General features: G+C 41.7%; 1 protein-coding gene across 1 annotated transcript in view; it reads right to left on the reverse strand.

Moving 5' to 3' along the window:
- The window catches only part of MDN1 (midasin AAA ATPase 1), a 189,299-nt gene that overhangs the window by 117,781 nt on the left and 55,495 nt on the right, over positions 1 to 16,023 (reverse strand). Inside the window, exons 15-19 of the mRNA XM_003822877.6 lie at positions 15,094 to 15,206; positions 13,051 to 13,199; positions 12,037 to 12,097; positions 2,806 to 3,017; positions 2,138 to 2,241 (exon numbers count right to left, since the gene is read on the reverse strand). Of these exons, the coding sequence (XP_003822925.4) occupies positions 2,138 to 2,241; positions 2,806 to 3,017; positions 12,037 to 12,097; positions 13,051 to 13,199; positions 15,094 to 15,206 (639 nt within the window). The remainder of the gene's footprint in view (positions 1 to 2,137; positions 2,242 to 2,805; positions 3,018 to 12,036; positions 12,098 to 13,050; positions 13,200 to 15,093; positions 15,207 to 16,023) is intronic.

Consider the following 16,023-nt stretch of genomic DNA (forward strand, 5'->3'; position numbering starts at 1 on the left):
TAACCCCAGCACTTTGGGAGGCTGAGGTGGGCGGATCACTGGAGGTCAGGAGTTCGACACCAGCCTGACCAACATAGTGAAACCCCATCTCTACTAAAAATACAAAAAATAGCCGGGCGTGGTGGCACGCACCCTTAATCCCAGCTACTCAGGAGGCTGAGGCAGGAGAATCGCTTGAACCTGGGAGGCGGAGGTTGCAGTGAGCCGAGATCCTGCCATTGCACTCCAGCCTGGGTGACAAAAGCAAAACTCCGTCTCAAAAACAAAAAAAGAATAGTTCTGGGGCCCGGGGCAATGGCTCATGCCTGTAATCGCAGCACTCTGGAAGGCCAAGGTGGGTAGCTCACCTGAGGTCAGGAGTTCAACACCAGCCTGGCCAACGTGGCAAAACCCCGTCTCTACTAAAAATACAAAAATTAGCTGGGTGTGGTGGCACATACCTGTAATCCCAGCTACTCCAGAGGCTGAGGCAGGAGAATTGCTTCAACCCAGGACGCAGAGGTTGCAGTGAGCCAAGACTGCGCCACCGCACTCCAGCCTGGGTGACAGAGTCAGACTCTGTCTCAAAAAAAAAAAAATAATAATTCTGATGACCAAATTTTCCACACCCATAATGTATGGTTGAGTAGACCTTCTCTGTTACTAAAACATCACCAAGTAAGACTCCTGCTTCCTCTAGGGCTTCATCTAAGGACTGTCACAGAAACAAACTTTTTTTAAATGACCAAGCCACAAATATTTAACCAAGTTGATCCTTCCTACAGGGTCACAGGACAGCAAACAGTAGAGATGTCCATGCCCTGGGATTAAAATTGGGGCAATGAAGTGAACGGGTCCAAATCCCTCTCTCACATCCACACACTCTTTCCCCGGAGACACACATGGTGAGAGAAAGAATCCAGAGTTCACTAGCTGTCATCAATTGCATCTTTAAAAATAGTAATAGATCCAGCAATCTCACTTCCAGGTATTCCCCCAAAAAAATCTGAAAACAGTATGTCGAAGGGATGTCTGCAATCCCCTGTTCATTGCACCACTATGCACAATAGTCAAGATATAGAATCAACCTATGTCTCCATCAACAGATGAATAAAGAAAATGTTGTATATATACATATATACAAACAATGGAATCCTATGGAATCTTATTCGGCTTGAAAAAAGAAATAAATTTTGTCATTTGCTATGACATAAATAGAACCAGAGAATATTATGCTAAGTGAAACAAGCCAGGCACAGAAAGACAAGTATCGCATGTTCTCACTTATATGTGAAATCTAAAACAATGGAACTCAAAGAAGCAGCCAGCAGAATGGTAGTTAGCAGAGGCTGGAGAATTAGGGAGTACAGAGTAATGAAAGCACAAAGCCTTGGCCAGGCGCGGTGGCTCACGCCTGTAATCTCAGCACTTTGGGAGGCCAAGGCTGGCAGATCACGAGGTCAGGAGATCAAGATCATCCTGGCTAACACGGTGAAACTCAGTCTCTACTAAAAATACAAAAACAAAAAATTAGCCGGGCATGGTGGCATGCACCTGTAGTCCCAGCTACTCAGGAGGCTGAGGCAGGAGAATGGCGTGAACCCAGGAGGCAGAGCTTGCAGTGAGCCGAGACTGTGCCACTGCACTCCAGCCTGGGGGACAGAGTGAGACTCTGTCTCAAAAAAAAAGAAAAGAAAGTACAAAGCCTTAATTAGACAGAAAAAAATAAGCTTTCTTCCCTTTGAGATATATACTGCATAGCATGGCGACCATGCCAGAAATAATAATGTCTTGTACATTTCAAAATTACTAAGGCAGTACATTTCAAATGTTCTCACTACAAAAAACGGTATTTGAGATGATGAATATTAACTAGCTTTAGTTATTCCATACCATATTCATAAATCATAACACCCTTTTGTACCCCATGAATATATACAATTATAATTTATCAGTTTGTACTTTTAAAATTTTTATTTAAATAATGATGGTGCTCATTAAGATCTTATAATTGCCATAATTACCATGAAGGACACTTTTCAAAATCTTCCCCCAAAATCATTATTTCATTAAGACAATACAAAATAGTAACCTGCCTGAAACATTGTTTTGCATAAAATCAACGTTCCCATAAGCTAAATAACAAAAACAGAAATACCTCTACAAATGCGAACAATAAGGTATTTTCAGTCATTTTCATCTGTTGCTGGGCATGGTTGAGTCTAAGACCAAATGCTTCCCATTTCTCTTTTATGAGTAACCCTAAAAAAGAAAGACAAGAATTTAGCACACATTTTGAATTGTAATATATACAACTTTTAAACAAACAAATACAATTAACAAAACACACAAAAATTAAGCATCTTACACAAAACACTAAGTCTAAAAACTTGTATAATGCTAACAAAATGCCAGACATGACACTAATTAGCCCACATGTATGAATATATATGTATTAACTGCCTCATTTATCCCTCACAACAACCCTCTGGACTAGTTATTTTTATTCCTGCTTTACAGATAAGGAACCACACAGAAGTAAACTAAGCCAGCAAAAGCCTCTTGGCTATGGAATCTAGCTCCTTAGAAATAAGCTTTTTCTGAGGAAATGTGCCTTACTGACCACTAAATAGTACTTGCACATCAGCATTACCAGTCAACTGTTTTTGTGCGTGAATAATGGGGCACAATACTTCATAATTAGTCACTTCTGCCAAAGTCCTAGAAAGCTCCAATTTGTATTGCTTTACTCTTCCCCAAAACTAATATGTTAACTAAAGCCCAGCCCCATGCCCTCCCCCATGGCAGCCTGGGTCACATCCTTACCAGTTTCACTGTCTTTTCCATCCTTGTTAACAGCAGACTTGTGTACATGCTGCATTAGTCTCAGGAGATCATGCCACCGTTTCTGTCTGTAACAGGTCTGAATGTGCCCCAAGAACGTAAAGTTTTGTTTCTTGGAAAATGTCTGAGCAAAGAGTTCCTCAAATGCCTCCCGTAAGGGTAGCCAAATAAGCTTATGGTCCACCGGTTTATAACTGAAACAGACACAGGTAAATGTGATTCACAAACTTCTGAAGTTAACAGAAGTTAGAAAGCATGGCTCAGAAAACAGGAGTAGGTCTCAGATTTCATTTAATTAACGTCAGAAATACTACTGAAATATTTAAAATCTACGTTACAGTTTTAAATTGTAATGTTTTCCCCCATCGCAAGCATTTGAAGGGCCCATAATGAAGGTAAAAACTATTATTAGATAAACAGTGTTATGAAAAAAACTAGCCTAGCGTGGCTGCTCACATCTATAACCCCAGCACTTTGGGACACTGAGGTGGCCAGATCACTTGAGCCCAGGAGTTCAAGCCCACCCTGGGCAACATGGCAAAACCCTGTCTCTACAAAAAAATACAAAAATTAGTCAGGTGCAGTAGCACACACCTGCAGTCCCAGCTACTTGGGAGGCTGAGGTGGGAGGCTTGAGCCCAGGAAGTAGAGGTTGCAGTAAGCCAAGAACACGCCACTGCCACTCTAGCGTGGGCAACAGAGCCAGACCCTGTCTCAAAAAAATAAAAGTAAAAAAAAATTGAAAGTCCTACTTGAATAGTAAAATTCACATCATTTATTTTACCAACATGTCTAAATAAATATGTATAGGGCATAATAAAAAACCATCCATATTTCATTAAGGTTGACCAAAATCCAAGGAAAAATAAATATCTGAAATTGATTTACTTATGTAAATTAAACACAGCCCACACATTATCAGTTAGGAAAACGAAGAGTAGGAGAGAGCAACAATGATATTGCTTTCAATGGGATAAAAATTAGGGTAGGGTACGCAAAAAAAAAAAAAAAAAATCTTAGCTATTGCAATGGTTTGTGGTACTCCAAAGCTCAACTTGTACTTCTTAGTATTTAGATTCTTTGTTATTCCTTAGCATTAAATTCCTCTGGCTAAGGAGCTAGGAAATTAACTTAAATTTGAATATTTGGGGGAGGTAAGAGATAATTTTTTAAAAGGTTGAAAAACATTGCTCTAGCTTAAACATACGATGTCTAAGAGGCACTAGTTATTCCTAGAAAATAAGTACCCAATTTTGTGTGGCATACCATTACAATTCAGGAAGAATGAGATAAATCTTATTTTCATGAAAAATAATTTAAGTTGAGAACTTAAAAGGTACCAAAATATGTTTCACAACAAACATAAGGGAACTGATGGATTACTGCTGACTCACTGGCCTAGTGAGGGAGAAACAATGAGATGAGTAAAACCCAATGGCCTGATACTAAGCATCTGAATCTGAGAGTCCAGTTCCAAAGAAAAAAAGTTGAAGAGGAACGTCAAACTCACTTTCACTTACTCATAGCACTAATACATTAGTATAGGCATTTCTTTAGTCCATTTATTAAACAAAAAATGTACTGAGGCCAGGCACAGTGGCTCATGCCTGTAATCCCACCACTTCGGGAGGTCAAGGCGGGAGGATCCCCTGAAGCCAGGAGGTTGAGACCAGATTGGGTAACAAAGCCAAGATCTTGTCTCCATAAAAAATTAAAAAATTAGCTAGGTGTGGTGGTGCACATTTGTAGTCTCAGCTACTTGGGAGGCTAAGAAAGAAGGATCACTTGAGCACAGGAGTTCTAGGCTACAGTGAGCTATGATAACATCACTGTACTACAGTCTGGGCAACAGAGCAAGAACTCATCCCTTTATAACAATTTTTTTGAGCACCTGCTATACGTGTTAGCCACTGAATCAACAAGACCCACAAGATCTTACTCCTGTGTAGCTTACAATCAAATGAAAGTGACAATAGGCCAGGTGCGGTGGCTCACGCCTGTTAATCCCAGCACTTTGGGAGGCTAAACAGGTGGATTGCTTGAGCTCCAGAGTTCGAGACCAGCCTGGGCAACATGGTGAAACCCTGTCTCTACAAAAAATATAAAAATTAGCCAGGCATGCCAGTGTGCCCCTGTAGTCCCAGTTACTTGGGAAGCTGAGGTGGGAGGCTTGTTCAAGCTCAGGAGGTCAAGTAGTAGCTTAAGTGCTATGAACATAATGTAAGGTAAAAGCTGAATGGGTGATGTGAGTTTTGGTAATGTGAATATCACAGTCAGGAAAGGCTTTGTTGAGGAGGGGACATTTGAAGGATACCTAAGTCAAGCAAGGATGTGAGCTAAGCATTATCTGTGGGTGCAAGGAGGCCACACAGAAGAAATAGCAAGCATTTAGGTGCAAAGCAGAAGAAAGTGGTTGGAGCTCAGCAACACAGGGGAAGGTGGGAGATGATATCAGAGAAGTACCACTATCAGATTATGAAGGGCTATACAAACCAAACATTTTATTCTAAACCTTTGTATTTTATCCTAAATGGACTGAGAAGTTCAGTGGAGGAACCTGAGGAAGAGAGTGAGACCAGACTGGGTTACAAAGCAAGACCTTGTCTCCATAAAAAATTATACTTTATTGGGCTGGGCGCGGTGGCTCACGTGGTGGCCCAACACTTTGGGAGGCAGAGGTGGGAGGATCACGAGGTCAGGAGAGCGAGACGATCCTGGCTAACATGGTGAAACCCCATCTCTACTAAAAATACAAAAAAAATTAGCCAGGCATAGTGGCGGGCGCCTATAGTCCCAGCTACTCGGGAGGCTGAGGCAGGAGAATGGCGTGAACCCGGGAATGGAGGTTGCAGTGAGCCGAGATCGTGCCACTGCACTCCAGCCTGGGAGACAGAGTGAGACTCCGCCATACACACACACACAAAAAATTATACTTTATCTGATTATACTTTAAAGGATCATTGTAACTCCTAAACAAAAAAGACTATAAAAAGATTAGGAGTAGAAGCAAAGATAAGAGACCAACGCAGTGGACTAGACAGTAGATAAACTAGAACGACAACAGTGAAAATGGTGAGAAATTGAACAAAATATATGTGTCATTTAAATAAGATTGCTAGTCTTTTTATTTATTTAACTTTTTATTCTAAAGATAAAGTCTCACTATGTTGCCCAAGCTGGTCTCGAAGTCCTGGCCTCAAGCAATACTCCCACCTTTGCTTCCCAAAGTGCTGAGATTACATGCATGAGCCACTGCTCCTGGCCAAAATTGCTAGTCTTGAAAATAACAGTATAAATGGGATCCAAAGTTAACTGAAGAAGCAGAGTAATGGTTAAGAACACAGACACTCAAGACTGCTTAGGTTCAAATCCTGGATCTGCCATTTTCTTGAATAAGTGACTTATCTCTCTTTGCCTCAGTTCTCTCATGTTTAAAATATAGAGGATAACAGTCTGTTGTCTCACATGGTTTTAAGAAGACCAGCTAAGTTAACACAGAAAAAGGACTCAAAACAGTGCCTGGCACATAATGACTGCCATAGAGAGTTAATAGATAATTAATACAATTATTAATGTCTCTGTTATTATTGATCTATTGAATTTATGAAAAAGGCAGCTTAATATTCCAAAGTAGACTGAGTTCCTTAAAGAAAACCTCATTCAGGCCAGGCGCTGTGGCTCATGCATGTAATCCCAGCACTTTGGGACGCTGAGGCAGGCGAATGCCTTTAGGTCAGGAGTTTGAGACCAACCTAGCCAAAATGGCAAAACCCCATCTCTACTAAAAATATAAAAATTAGCCGGGCCTGGTGGCGGGCCCCTGTAATCCCAGGTACTCAGGAGGCTGAGGGAGAAGAATCGCTTGGGCCCGGGAGGCAGAGGTTGCAGTGAGCTGAGATCACGCTGCTGCACTCCAGCCTGGGCGACAGAGTTAGACTCCATCTCAAAAAAAAAAAAAAAAAAGAAAGCTCATTCATTTAAAGCTGAGCACAGTATTACCTAAAGCCCTTAAGTCAATACATATTTCAATACATGAAAAGATGAAAAAACATACATTTCAAAAAAGAATAAACAAAACAAAATCAACTGCAACTGCAACACAAATATTCAATAGGAACCAACCTGACACCTCAGAGAACTGAGGATATAAACTACAAACAACCAAACAACTAAAGAGCAAGATTTTCAAACCGTCTTCTGCAGAAAGTCACCTTGGGAGCCACTTAAATGCCAAGAAGCAGCAGGTCCATAACACCTGCCTTCATGGAAAATAACTTTGCTTATATCTGTTACATACACTGGAACCACATGTAAGCATTCATGTGAGAATGGCTACACAAAATTATAACATGTGAAACAACAAAAAGTGTAAAAAGAATATAAAATGTACATGCTGAGTAATTAGAATGATAAACCCTTTCTCTTCATGTCATGGACAGGGTTCTGAGTTCAAATTGCATGCTCCTGCCATATGCTCTTCTGGGCAGTTTCTTTTAAAGACTGTTCTATGGGTGGGTGGCAAGGAAGATGAGGATTGGCTGCTTTATTACTATTTCTACAATATCTTTAATTTTCCTCTATTTTTTTTCTTCTTTCATTGCCAAGCTCTCCAGGGTAACAGGTCCTTCTCAGTATATCACTGTTCTCCCTCAGAGGCTGCCCCTCTGAAGCCCATTCCCTATAGTAAGTGCTATGAACATGCACTCTGTATTTTGCCCTTTAGTGCTAGACTTTCTCTTTCTGGAATGATTTTATCTGCCACATCTAAGTCTTCCATGCCCTCTACTCTTTTTCAAGGATTATCTTCGGCTGTCCCCACCCGCAACTCTTCAAATTTATGTCTCTACCTACAGGTAATGTGAGGGTCTACATGCTGCTTACCAGAAGCCCATGTTAAAATGACAAAAACGAGTTTAAAATTAAATGAAGGAAAAAGACATATCATGCCAACACTAATCAAAAAGCAAGAAGCACAAAAGAATAAAACCAAGGAGGTAATGGATAATGGACACTAACAAAGAGCAAAAGACAATTTGCTATAATGTAAATAATTTGATGGTTTCTAAGGCCCTTATTTTTATAAAGTATCTTTACCCATAATAATAATTGCTTCAAAAATCAATCTAGGGCAGGGCACAGTGGCTCACACCTGTAATTCCAGGACTTTGGGAGGCTGAGGCAGGTGGATCACCTGAGGTCAGGAGTTCGAGACCAGCCTGACCAGCATGGTGAAACCCTATCTCAATTAAAAATACAAAATTATCCGACATGGTGGTACATGCCTGTAATCCCAGCTACTCGGGAGGCTGAGGCAGGAGAATCGCTTGAACCAAGGAGGCAGGCGTTGTAGTGAGCCAAGATCATGCCATTGCACTCCAGCCTGGACAAGAGCAAAACTCTCTCAAAAACCTAGGCTGGGGATGGTGGCTCACACCTGTAATCCCAGCACTTTGGGAGGTCAAGGTGGGAGGATCATTTTAGCTCAGGGGACCAGCCTGGGCAATATAGTGAGACCTCATCTCTATAAAGTTCAAAAAAGATTAGCTGGGTATGGTGGCACATGCCTGTAGTCCCAACTACTCAGGAGGGCCTAGGTGGGAGGATAGCTTGAGCCGGGGAGGTCAAGGCTGCAATAAGCCCTGATGGTGCCACTGCACTCCAGCCTGGGTGACAGAGACCCTGTCTCAAAAAAAAACAAAAATAATTTTTAAATGTTTTTTAAATTAATCTAAAACGGCCAAGTACAGTGGCTCATGCCTGTAATCCCAGCACTTTGGGAGGTTGACTGGGGAGGACTACTTGATCTCAGGAGCTCAAGATTCATCCTGGGTGATATGGTTTGGCTGTGTCCCCAACCAAATCTCATCTTGAATTGTAGCTCCAATTCCCACGTGTTGTGCAAGGGACAGGTGGGAGGTAATTGAATCATGGGGGTGGGTCTTTCCCATGCTATTCTCATGATAGTGAATAAGTCTCATGAGATTAGATGGTTTTATAAAGGGGAGTTCCCTACACAAGCTCTCGACTGCCACCATCCATGTAAGACACGACTTTGCTCCTCCTTGTCTTGCGCTATGATTGTGAGGTCTCCCCAGCCATGCGGAACTGTGAGTCAATTAAACCTCTTTTCTTTGTAAATTATCCAGTCTCAGGTATGTCTTTATGAGCAGTGTGAGAACAAATGAATACACTGGGCAACAGAGTGTGACCTCATCTCTACAAAAATAGAAAATAATTAGCTAAGCGTGGTGGTGCATGTCTGTAGTCCCAGTTACTCGGGAGGCTGAGGCAAGAGGATCACATGAGCCTAGGAGGTACAGGCTGCAGCAAACTATGAGGGCACCATGGTACTCCAGGCTGGGCAACAGAGTGAGACCCTGTCCCCCCACAAAAAAAGAGTTAAAATTAAATAAATAAATAAAATCCAAGACCAGCTACAGTGCCTATAATCCCAGCACTTTGGGAGGCCCAGGCAGGAAGATTCCTTGAGTTCAGAAGTTCCAGACCAGTCTGGGCAACATATGAGACCTCATCTCTACTAAAAATAAATCAGCTGCATGCAGTGGCTTGTGCTTGCAGTCCCAGCTGCTCAGGAGGCTGAGATGGAAGGATCACTTGAGCCCAGAAAGTCAAGGCTGCAATAAGTCATGTTTATGCCGCTGCACTCCAGTCTGGATGACCAAGTGAGACCCTATCTTAAAGGAAAAAAAAAAGATCCGAATTTGCAAACCAGGTTATTATTTAACATACTGGACACATGCAAAATATATTTAACATAACTTATAAAACAGATGAAACCAGCAACACGGCCTGAGGATAGGAATATTTATCTTTTCCCTATCCCATCTCCTTGCCCACAGCTGAATTTTGTTCTCCATTCCCTTGCCTTTTTAAAAACTTTTTGGTATTCTCATCTTCTACAATGATTCTTAAACAAGGGAGTCACCTATTCACCTATAACAGAATATATGTTAAAAGATTTTATTTAAATCTCTTTGTAGTAATATAAGAGTACAGAAAACAAGGCACATTTCCAACCCCACAAAAACTGAGAAAAGGCTCGGTGGCTCATGTCTGTAATCTCAACACTTCGGGAGGCTGAAGCAGGACTACTTGAGGCCAGGAGTTCAAAACCAGCGTAGGCAACAGAGCGAGATCCTGTCCAGGGTCTTGCTTTGTCATCCCAGCTAAAGTACAGTGGCATAAGCACAGCTCACGGCAGCCTCAACCTCTCAGGCTCAAGTGATCTTTTCAAATGGAAATGTAAGTAGCGTTTTCTTTTAATAAGTGATGCTGACCTACTAACAAGGAAAAACAGATATATTCTATTCACCAAGTTGGCACCAAAACCAAATTCTAGTTAATCATACTTTGAGTCCAACCTTTTCGTGTCATCAATTTGCATCACAAATGTACTCCTGTTTACTCACTATATTTAAAACAACTTGCAATGGCTAACATAACACTACAAATTCACAGTAGAAGAGAAGGACCCAGTCCATGTTCAGTTAGTACAAGATCAATGCCATTTATGTTAGGACTACTTAATGGTATGAAATTACTAAAGACATATAGATACAGAATAGAGAGAAATAGACCAGGCATGGTGGCTTATGCCTGTAGTTCCAGCTACTGGGTAGGCTGAGGCAGAAGGATTGCTTAAACCCAGGAGTTCAAGGCTGTGCTAAGCCATGATCACACCACTGCACTCCAGCCTTGGTGACAGAACGAGATCCTGCCTCCCAAAAAAACAAAAAAAGAATTAAGAGGCCAGGTGCAGTGGCTCACACCTGTAATCCCAGCAATTTGGGAGGCCGAGGTAGGTGGATCACAAGGTCAAGAGATGGAGACCATCCTGGCAAACATGGTAAAACCCTGTCTCTACTAAAAATACAAAAATTAGCTGGGCGTGGTGGTGTGTGCCTGTAGTCACAGCTACTCAGGAGACTGAGGCAGAAGAATCACCTGAACGTGGGAGCCGGAGGTTGCAGTGAGCAGAGATCGCGCCACTGCACTCCAGCCTGGTGATAGAGCAAGACTCTGTCTCAAAAAAAAAAAAAAAAAAAAAAAGAATAAAGGTAAATATATACAGCAGTATAGACATGTCTGCTTAAATGAAAAATCATATATATTAATAAGAACAGATTGCCAAGTTCCTCAAACAACCAACTAAACATAAGTAAAATAAAACCAAGGTAGAAAGCCTGGAGTGCAGTGGCACAATCTCGGCTAACTCCAACCTCTGCCTCCCAGATTCAAGCAATTCTCCCACCTCAGCCTCCCTAGTAGCTGGGACTACAGCACAACACCATGCCCAACTAATTTTCGTATTTATTGGTAGAGATGGGATTTCATCATGTTGGCCAGGCTGGTCTCGAACTCCTGACCTCAAGTGATTCACCCATCTAGGCCTCCCAAAGTGCTGGGATTACAGGTGTGAGCCGCCACGCCTGGCCCAGAACTTACACTTTAGATCAACTGTACTGTATACACAAACATTAATTGATTATATACTTGCCTGCTTTTTCTCCTTCTTCCATCATATGACCTTTGAGAACAAGGGCCTCAAGTGTTCATTAAAATGAAGAGAAACATCTACACACCCATGAGCTCCTCAATAAATTCAAATAAATACCTTGCTGTGGTTGGGGGGTAAGGTGCAATCTTGCTCAAGGTGCCTTAGAGAGACTAAGATGAGCAATGTCCCACCATAAATCTTACTCAAAGCACCATACACACTGATGGTGGGACCCTGAGGAAACTAAAATAAGCAACTCACACCTTAAATCTTACTCAAGGGAGTTTACCCTTTTTCCTGCACAAATACAAGACCAGAAGAATGACTGATCCTTTGCCTTAGCTTCATTGCTATACTAAAAATCATACCCATGCTGAGACATGGGACACATGAAGAAGCACGTTATCAAACTGTTCAAGTGCCAGAAGTTCCCCGCCTCTACATGCTTAAATATCACTTCCTTCCCACTTTAGCCCCTTAAAATTACTTTCCTGTCTTAGTGGGGCCAGCCACAGAATTCTCTCTTTTGTGTCCCTGGTACCCTGCCAAAAGCTCCAATAAAGCCTTATCTGAGAAAACTCTTTTTCTATTGCATCGAGCACCCTAGAACCTGTGGTTGTAACACTAAGAAAACAGTATTTCTTACCTCAAGCAATAAACACAAAAATAAGAAAAAAATTTTAAGCCACACTTACCCTCCAAGCAAGTCTGCAGTATCACTTTGTTGATTCATATTGACAACCCTCAAACGGTGGCCTTTTATAAAGAAAGTGCAAAAGTGTTACTCCAAAAATTTAAAGACTGATAATATCCAGTGTGCTCCTTAAGGCTGTGGGAATATGGCATAGGGCTTTATTTTTTGAGACAGAGTCTTGTTCTGTCAACCAGGGTGGAGTGCAGTGGCCCAATCATGGCTCACTGCAGCCTCAACTTCCTGGGCTCAAGTGATCCTTCTGTCTCAGCCTCTCGAGCACCTGGGACTACAGGCATATACAACCAGACTTGGCTAATTTTTGTATTTTTTTGTAGAGACAGGGTCTCATGATGTTGCCAGGCTGGTCTTGAACTCCCGGGCTCAAGCAATCCTCCTACCTCAGGCTCCCAAAGTGCTAGGATTACAGGCATGAGCCACTGCGCCCAGCAATAAGGTAAATTTTCAAATGTGCCTTTGCTCTGAATCATGAGAGCCCAGAAGTTGGAGACCAACCTAGGCAACATAGCTAGACCTCGTCTTTACAAAAAACTTTAAACATTAGCCAGGCGTGGTGGCACACACCTGTAGTCTCAGCTATCTTCCTACCTCAGATCTGAGGTAGGAAGATCACTTGAGCCTGGGAGGTCAAGGCTGCAGTGAGCTGTGAGCTGTGGGCTTGCCACTGCATTCCAGCCTCAGCAACAGTGCGACCCTGTCTCAAAAAGAATAAAAATAAAAAGAAGAAATGAGGTATAATGCAATATGTAGAACATAATCCCATATCTGTTTTGAAATAAAACAAAATCTATACGTATATGTATTTGCATAAGCATAGATTGGAAATGAAATAATTTAATAATAATCTATTAACAGTAGTTATTTCCAGGCAGAGATTACATGTGGGGTGCTGGCACTCTTTAAACTCTGTGGTCTTTGGATTTAGTATTTTTAAAAAAGGAAAAAAAGTAGTCAGTGTGAAATGTCTGGGGGCAGATTTATTTCCTCTAGGGATTACCTGTAATGTGAGCCAAGTATTGGACGGTAGAGGTTTTGCCAGTCCCGGTCTCTCCCACCAGCAACACAGGCTCCCCTTTGCTGACACACACTGCAAGCTGCTCGATGAGAACAGAGGACGGCCGTGTAGCAGCGAAAGTGAACTTCTCCCTGGGAAGGAGAAAAAAAGAGTTTAAAAACCACGCTGCAAGCTTCTCCTAGTTTTGCTCTGGGAAACCATATATTCCAGATTCAACAACAAGGATGAGAAAACAGCTCACAGTAACTGTCTTCAAGCTATACCAGATAATCTTACAACATACAAAAATTACAGAATTTAGTTGCTCTGCAAACACTGAATACTCACACATCTGATACGATGCTAGGCTCTGGAGATTAAAAAGATCAATAAGACAAGACTATCTGTACTAGTTAGCTCATCCTGGACAAATTACTTAATGTGTCTTAGCCTCAGTTTCCTCACCTGTAAGATGTGGGTAACAAGAGTACCTAGTTGTAATAGGTTAATAATCTTTCCCCAAACTCATGTCTACCCAGATCCTATGAATGTGACCTTATTTCAAAATAGGGTCTTTGAAGAAATTTAATCAAATTAAGATAAGGTCATATTGCATTAGGGTGGGTCTTAAATCCAATGACTGGTGTCCTTATAAGAGGAAGATTTGGTGACATAGAAATACACACACAAGGCAGAGCATGGTGGCACAAGCCTGTAACCCCAGCATTTTGGGAGGCCGAAGCTGGCAGATCACAAGGTCAGGAGCTCAAGACCAGCCTGGCCAATATGGTGAAACCCCATCTCTACTAAAAATACAAAAATTACCCGGGCGTGGTGGTGGACGCCTGCAGTTCCAGCTTGGGAGGCTGAGGCAGGAGAATCACTTGAACCCTGGAGGCGGAGGTTGCAGTGAGCTGAGATCGCACCACTGCACTCCAGCCTGGGGGACAGAGCAAGACTCCATCTCAAAAAAAAAAAAAAAAGAAGAGAAGAAAAGAAATACACACACAAGGAAGAAGGGCCACATGACAACAGAGACAGAACTTAGAGTGATACAACTACAAGCCAAGGAACACCAAGGACTGCTGGGAGCCAAAGAAACCAGGAAGAGGCCAGGCACCGTGGCTTAGGCCTGTAATCCCAGCACTTTGGGAGGTCAAGGCAGGTGGATCACCTGAGGTCAGGAGTTCAAGACCAACCTGGCCAAGATGGTGAAACCCCGTCTCTACTAAAAATACAAAAATTAGCTGGGCGTGGTGGCGCATGCCTGTAATCCCAGCTATTCGGGAGGCTGAGGCAGGAGAATTGCTTGAACCAGGCAGCCGGAGGTTTCTGTGGACCAAGATCGCACCACTGTACTCCAGCCTAGGCAACGGAGTGAGACTCTGTCTTAAAAAGAAAAAAAAAAAGAAAAGAAAAGAAAGAAAGAAATCAGGAAGAGGCAAGAAAGCATTCTCCCCTAGAGCCTTCAGAGGGAGGAGCATGGCCCTGTCGAAACCTTGATTTTACACTTCCAGCCTCCAGGACTGTGAAAGAATAATGTCATTGTTTAAAACCACCAAGTTTATGGTAATTTGTTATGGCAGCCCTAGGATACTAATATATTAATTCACAGGATTATTACAACCACTACATGAGAAAATATGTAAAGCACTTAGTACAAAGTCAGACATGTAATAAGTATTTAATGTTACCTCGATCTCAGAATCTTATATAACCCCAGCCTTCCAGGAATTTACAGACTAATGTTAGACATAAGCCTGACTTCCAACTGAGGCATACTTCACTAAATACACTGCAGTGAATAAAATCAATAATTCATCTTTGGTAGTGCCAAATCTCTAATGACTTTCATCACCTCTTTCACCTATTAATATCTAATTTCACAGAACATACTTTGGGAAAACACTGCTCCTTCCCATATAGCATACTACAGATATCACAGTTCAGACATGTGTTTTGCACAAAGACAAGAGGCTGAGCTAGACCTTCTGTCAAGTTTCTGGAAACCCCACAGTTGGCAGCTTAGTTTAGAGCCCTACTTACCTCTGTATGTGAACAGCCTCACTTTGTTTCCGTAGAAGCCGCACTCGACCCACTTGCAAATCTAGCTCATTGATCACAATTTCTGGTTTATAAAGTTGACAAAAGAATTCAGCCTGTAGGAGGTTAAGATTTTACCTGAGTAAAAATCCACATGCTTTTGGAATATTTCCTCATCCAGAGGCTTATTTTGGCCCTCAAATTAGCACTCTACAAAGAATCATTCTCGACTTCCCAGATAGTTGAGTTGGCTTTTCATAAAGAAATTTCTTTTTTCATTTTCCAAACTTCTAATACTATGTTTTTCACAACATTTATCATGTTTCCCTAAAATGGTACTTTTCAAATAAGCCCTACCTATATATGGAGTGAACACACTGATATATCCAATAGAGAAAGTGAACAGTAAGTCCTCACCTAAAAGGTAAGAAAAAAAAAATCAGAGAAATCTTCTCTAGCTATGCTCTCCTCTGCTTTAAATTTCTGACATAATGTTAGGAAATCATGGTACATCTGACTACAGCCAAAGCAAAAAGAGCTGTGGCAGATGCTCCTGGATGTCTACCCAACAGCCATTCTTCTCTTCTCCAAAGAACACAGATTTTGTTCAGGTTTGGGGCAGAAGTGAAAGAAGCAAACTGCTCTGGGAAAAGTGAGCCCTTCCACAACAAGAGAAGATGAATATTGGTGGAATGAATATTCATGGTGGTTTCATTCTTCTTTCTCATGATTAACATATGTATCATTTAAGTCCCTTTCAGTAGGACATTCTATGACCTCCGGCCAAAACCATCCCAACTATTTCAGAAGCCTTATAAAAATCTCTACTACTGTAATTCCTGCCATAAGATCTTTTAGAGTCATTATTCACATGAGAATGTCAGATATCTACTTCAAGATGAGCCCAGACATTTTTCCAGACACCAGTGCCAC

This window comes from Pan paniscus, chromosome 5 (assembly GCF_029289425.2).
Source record: "Pan paniscus chromosome 5, NHGRI_mPanPan1-v2.0_pri, whole genome shotgun sequence".
Classification (NCBI taxonomy): domain Eukaryota; kingdom Metazoa; phylum Chordata; class Mammalia; order Primates; family Hominidae; genus Pan; species Pan paniscus.